Below are 5,895 nucleotides of genomic sequence, written 5' to 3'. Positions count from 1 at the left end.
AAAATGTACACGTTGACATTTACACTCTTGCATTACATCGCAATGTACATATTATTTGTATACGATATATAAATAAGAATCCAACATTTTATATAGAGAATATAAATACAATATCAGTTATATTAATATTTATTTTTATATTTTACTAAGTAAATCAAAATATAACATTTTTTAAATAATTTATTAAAGTATAAAATAATTTTTTTTTATTATTGAAAGAAATACATAAGATTTTTAGTTTTAATATAATTTTAAAATTAAATTAATAATTTAATTATAATAAATGTTATTATTTTATTATTATAGAAAAAAATATATGACAGAATATATTTATAAACAAAAATTAATAATCTTATAAAACAAAATTGATATTCTAAAAATTAAAATGGAACTAGAGATTCTTTTAATTCTGTCAATATGTTGATAATAGTGAATTTTGATTTTCAAGTATAGAAATGCTGTAGACTATAGTGTAATGTTGATTTATACTGTAAAATAAAATTCTGTAATTTATAATTTATAATTTCAATTATATGATAAAAGTTATAATGATTATTAATGATAAATAACTATTACATTGATTTTATATAATATATAACTATTTTTAGTTTGTTTGTTGAATTTTAGTTGATTTATAACAACAAAAATATTCTATTATATGTAAATGTAAAAAGACAAATTGTCTTCTCTTCTTTTCTTTTTAATCTGCATTTAATAAATAAAAAATACAATGTCTTATATGTTGTCACATCTTCATAATGGATGGCAAGTAGATCAGGCGATTTTATCAGAAGAAGATAGAGTAGTTGTAAGTTTTTAATTTAATTTTATTAAATCAAATATTCTAGATTTTTTGAAAATACATGGAATTGTATTCAAGTTTGTTTAATAAAATAAAAAAAGGTGTAAATAATATATATTTAGGTTATCAGATTTGGTCATGATTGGGATCCAATGTGTATGAAAATGGATGAAGTACTTTATAATATTGCTGAAAAAGTAAAAAATTTTGCTGTCATCTATTTGGTTGATATTACACAAGTACCTGATTTTAATAAAATGTAAGTTTTAAATTAAAAATTATTAGTTTAAATATTCTAATTCTTATTAATATAATATAAATATAATAATTATTAAATAATTTTATTTTAATAAATAAAATTTTATAATATAAAAATAAATTTTTGTAAAAAATATAAATGTAAATCTTTTATAGGTATGAATTATATGATCCTTGTACAGTAATGTTTTTCTTTCGAAATAAACATATAATGATTGATTTAGGAACTGGAAATAATAATAAAATAAATTGGACATTAGAAGATAAACAAGAAATGATTGATATTATTGAAACAGTTTATAGAGGTGCTAGAAAAGGTAGAGGTTTAGTTGTTTCACCCAAAGATTATTCTACAAAATACCGCTATTAATTATATATTAATAAGTCCTAATAAAAATATTATTATTATTAAGCTTGAAGTTATATGAATAAATAAAAATATATTATAATTAAAAACAAATATAAAATTATGTATTATGATATATATTTATGCAATTCAAAATAAATTGCACATTATTAAAAAATATTAGTTATATTTCTATATTTTTTATTTTATATTATTTTATATAATATATATAAATTTTTATAAATTAAATACTTTATTTTGTATGCAAAAAAAAATAATAGTTCAGTAAATAAATTATTACATACAAAAATTTTCTTTTTAGTGTAAAATTTATATAATATATATTAATTTTAAGATATTTTAAAAATATTTATAATTTTCTATTATATTATGTTATTAATTTTTAATATATTTAAACAATAAACAAACACATGACTTATATTTAAAAAATGTTGATATTTTTTGTTCTGGATATTTATAATATAATAAAACTTAATTGAAATATTATTATAAATAAAACATGATACAATATTATGTAAGAAATATTTTAACTTTTTTGTAGAAATTAAAATATTTTAAATATCTAAATATATATAAAAAAATTTTAAAAATGAGATAAAATAAAAAAATTATAATTAATTAAAACATGTAATTAAAATATTTGCAATTATAACATATTTTTTTTATATTTAATCGTATTTATAAATATTTTCTTTCTAAAAAAATAAATATTTTTATATTTTTTTTTATACATATAATAATATATAAAACAAATAAAATATTTGAAATTGTACATATATTTCAAAATTGTTGATTTTTATATTTATATTTTTATTTTTAATTTGATAATATTTTTATCTTCTTTGAAATATTTTCATATATAGGGTTTGGATGATAGTATATTCTGAAAATATTATAAATATTATATTGATAAATATTATAACATATAATATCAAACTTATTAATAATAAGTGATATTTACAATTTTTTAAATAATAAAGATTCTTTAATACTTGTTTTATACAATTATATTAGTATTTTTTATGGATAAAAACAATAATAATTTAGCAATATATATTATGCAAATAAATTACATGTATATACATTGGCAGCACAAAATATATATATATATCATTTAAGATAATGTATGTTTATTATATTAAATAATTCATTTATTTATAAACATTTATTTCATTAAGATTATGACATGTATAATTCAATAATAATGAATAAATACCTTATTTTATTTAATTGAATAACTATGATAGTTTTAAATTCATTCTTTTCATAATTTTTTTTTTCTTTCTAATTGTTAATTGTAACATTAGTTTTAGCATAAAAAAATATAAATTGCAAAAAATTGATATTCGAATTTTTTAATAATAAAATATTTACAAATAAATATGTTTCATCTATAATGTTACTGAATGAAATCAAATTAACATTGGAGCTAACATTTTAAAAAATATAAATCAAATAATATGAAATTTTTAATATTCGCAACGTCTACTATGAAATTTATTTTATCACTTAATTTTATTTTTATATAAAATATTATATATTTGATGTACTGTATTAAAATATTTCATTTTGGTAAATTTATAAAATTTAATTTTTGATGTATTAATTATGTATGTATTAATACATGACTTATTAATTATATTGATTTATTTATAAATTTTATTAAATTTTATTATTTACAAAAATCAAATGGGAAATTTTATATAATAAATAACACCATATATTACACTTTTATTCTTGTTTTATTTTTTCATTATGCATGAGAAATATTATTATACCAATTACATTAATACAATCTTTGAGGAGGTCCCATTGAAGATTTAATGTGAAGAGAACGCACATTTTGCCAATGTTTTTTCAATAATGAAACCAAAAAATTAATTGAAAGATGTACATTTTGTACTAGTTCATCTGGAGTCATTTCCACATGTCCTACAGCTACTGACAAACATAATACCTAAAAACAACAAAATTTTTCAAATTATATTTAAAAAAAAATATTAAAAATTATAATTTTAAGGATTTATAATACAATAGTATAATAAATATAAAACAAGATTTACCTTTTTCATTTGAAATTTAATTGTAGCTTTCACTTCATCAATTTTCCCTACCATTGATTCTTGATGAGAAAGAAGACCAGGAAATTTACCAGCTTTATTTAGACCAGGACCAAGAATACGTGGAATTTGTTTAATTAAAGATTCACTAGCTAAGAAAGCATCATATTTTTTGGCTGAAAAAATTACATACAAGTTAATTTTTAAATAATAATAATAAAGTTAATTTAAAAAAAATGTCTCAACACGGATTGAGGATACGAAGTAATGAAACACAACGTCCTCACCAAGTGAAGAATTTAATTTTCTTCCATTCGACAACCAGTGTTAAAAATTATAAGTTAACAATGGTGCTTTTTGGAAGACAAAATAAGAGAATAATACATAAAAAAAAACAAATATATAAAATAAAAAATTTTTGATTACCTAGTTTTTTTACAAGTTTTTTATTTTTATTCAATTTTTTCAATGCTTCTGCATCCATATATGGAATATTGTTAGCTTTAGCTTCATCACAATGTTGTTGGTCTCCCAAAACACAAACTTGCATTTTTGGTCTTGGAATATTTTTTAACCTTTAACAATACAACATATATAAATTAACACTCATATATATGTATATATCATATATATATATATATAAACAATAATATATATATATAAACAATTTTGAATGAAAATTGCTTATTACTCATAATTTTAATATAATATATTATTAATATAAGAAATAACAATATTGAAAAAATAAAAATTAAAATTATTATAATTATACAAAAATAAAAATACATATATGAAAGGCAATGTTCTCAGTGGCATATTGAAGAACAACATAAATTATTCAGATAATACATGCAATATATAATTTACCATCATTGAACATTAATTTCATTAATTAAATTGAATAAATAATTGCCACAATCAAATATTAACTTACCTGTAGGATCATAAGTTATGATCCTGGAATAAAAACAAAGGTAGAATACCTCCCCAATTTATTTAAGACCCTGGGTAAAGGTCCGCTAGGTAAAACCCAGCTTCCTGACTATATATGAGGTAATCTTTTCGGACATTAATTAAAAAAAAGAAAAAAAGAAAAATAGATTTAAGAATCATCAAAAACCGAAAGGAATCCTCAATGTCAGGTAAAAACATACTTGACAGTGCCTGAGAAACGTTTGTCCTTTTGTGGATCATAATTCTTCAATCCAATTTGGAGCTCCACTGTTTCTAAGAATTTCCTTTTTTTGTCTTGTGAGTGTTGGAGGACAGCATTCACACATTCATAAAGAGTATCACGCGATACTTTGGACCTATTCATTAAAATTATTACATCAGAAATTTAAAATTATTATATTTTTTGTATCACACTATAATTTATAGAATACACAAAATATGTACATAAGTTGAAAAATTTAAAATTATATTAAAAATTATAAAAAAAAAATAAAACAAAAAAATTAATTTTTTGCTATAATAGAAAGAGAAAAATTACATTAATTTGTTAAAATATAATTTAAATTTATGTTTTTACTTATATTTACATAAATAATTTTTAAATAATTAAGATTGATTTTATAAAAAAATATTTATGAATGTATGATACAACGTGGAACCATACGTTTTGAGGTATTAATACTACGATATAACATTTAATACAATAATTATTTAAAGAAAATACTAATAATTATATTAAAAAGATATATTAAAAAATATATTATTTATAATATTAAAAATATAAAATTTTGGATTTTTAAAATATAAACAGATTAAATACTCACGTCATTATATCTCTATACACAGATTACAATCACTCGACTATCCACTTGTCTGACTAAAATCAGAAAGAAATGTAATAGTGTGGACAAGTAAAATCAAGTGAAAAGAATATATATTTACTAGATAGATATCATATTAAAATTTCTACTTATATTTCTTAAAGGTATTATAGATGGCGTATTTGTAGTTTCAAAATTCTTTGCTGCTTTTTTATAATAAAAAAGAGTATATGATATAAAACATGATTAAAATTTAAAAGAAATATATTAGCAATTTTTCATTTAAAAAAAATATTACATAAATAAAATAATATTAAATCTTTTAAATAAAATAGAAAAAGAAATCCATTTTCATGAAAATAAGCAATTAAAATGGCAAGAACTGATGTCAAGACTATTGTATTTTATATAACATTAAATATTATCTTAATACTAAATACTAATAGGTGAAATCATAATATCACAATATGATTTATTTATTTTCAGAGATTTAGTTTATTATTATCCGTGATAAAATAAAAATAAATGAAAGATTTAAATAATTATTTGATTTTTGCCAAAAATTTTCTTTTATTATTAATAATTAATATAATAAATTATATTTTTTTTATTTATATATATTAATATATAATC

At 17.9% G+C, this 5,895-nt stretch overlaps 2 protein-coding genes across 2 annotated transcripts; one reads left to right on the top strand and one right to left on the bottom strand.

Annotated features, from left to right (window-relative positions):
• The first annotated feature begins 451 nt into the window (after positions 1-451).
• On the top strand, positions 452-1,709 carry LOC102672746 (thioredoxin-like protein 4A). Its single transcript, XM_006610564.2, has 3 exons — positions 452-808; positions 925-1,061; positions 1,217-1,709. Exons 1-3 carry the CDS (start codon positions 731-733, stop codon positions 1,428-1,430), a joined length of 429 nt encoding a protein of 142 aa, XP_006610627.1. The 5' UTR covers positions 452-730; the 3' UTR covers positions 1,431-1,709.
• Positions 1,710-3,150: 1,441 nt separating this feature from the next.
• LOC102672603 (60S ribosomal protein L10a) lies at positions 3,151-5,413 on the bottom strand. Its single transcript, XM_006610563.2, has 5 exons — positions 5,266-5,413; positions 4,642-4,797; positions 3,914-4,062; positions 3,491-3,663; positions 3,151-3,384 (listed from the first exon to the last, which is right to left on the bottom strand). Exons 1-5 carry the CDS (start codon positions 5,268-5,270, stop codon positions 3,214-3,216), a joined length of 654 nt encoding a protein of 217 aa, XP_006610626.1. The 5' UTR covers positions 5,271-5,413; the 3' UTR covers positions 3,151-3,213.
• Between the last annotated feature and the right edge of the window lie 482 nt (positions 5,414-5,895).

Source organism: Apis dorsata, unplaced genomic scaffold (assembly GCF_000469605.1).
Source record: "Apis dorsata unplaced genomic scaffold, Apis dorsata 1.3 scaffold_74, whole genome shotgun sequence".
Classification (NCBI taxonomy): Eukaryota; Metazoa; Arthropoda; class Insecta; order Hymenoptera; family Apidae; genus Apis; species Apis dorsata.
This window is presented reverse-complemented; position numbering and strand designations above follow the sequence as displayed.

Bases quoted from the DNA above. Each gene is read 5' to 3' on its own strand.
- LOC102672746 (XM_006610564.2), top strand. From the start codon at position 731: ATGTCTTATATGTTGTCACATCTTCATAATGGATGGCAAGTAGATCAG. The intron at 809-924 runs GTAAGTTTTTAA...ATATATATTTAG, and splicing joins CAGAAGAAGATAGAGTAGTT to GTTATCAGATTTGGTCATGA. The intron at 1,062-1,216 runs GTAAGTTTTAAA...AATCTTTTATAG, and splicing joins GTACCTGATTTTAATAAAAT to GTATGAATTATATGATCCTT.
- LOC102672603 (XM_006610563.2), bottom strand. The intron at 4,063-4,641 runs GTATGTTTTTAC...GTATTGTTAAAG, and splicing joins CGTTTCTCAGGCACTGTCAA to GTTAAAAAATATTCCAAGAC. The intron at 3,664-3,913 runs GTAATCAAAAAT...TAATTTTTTCAG, and splicing joins AAAACTTGTAAAAAAACTAG to CCAAAAAATATGATGCTTTC.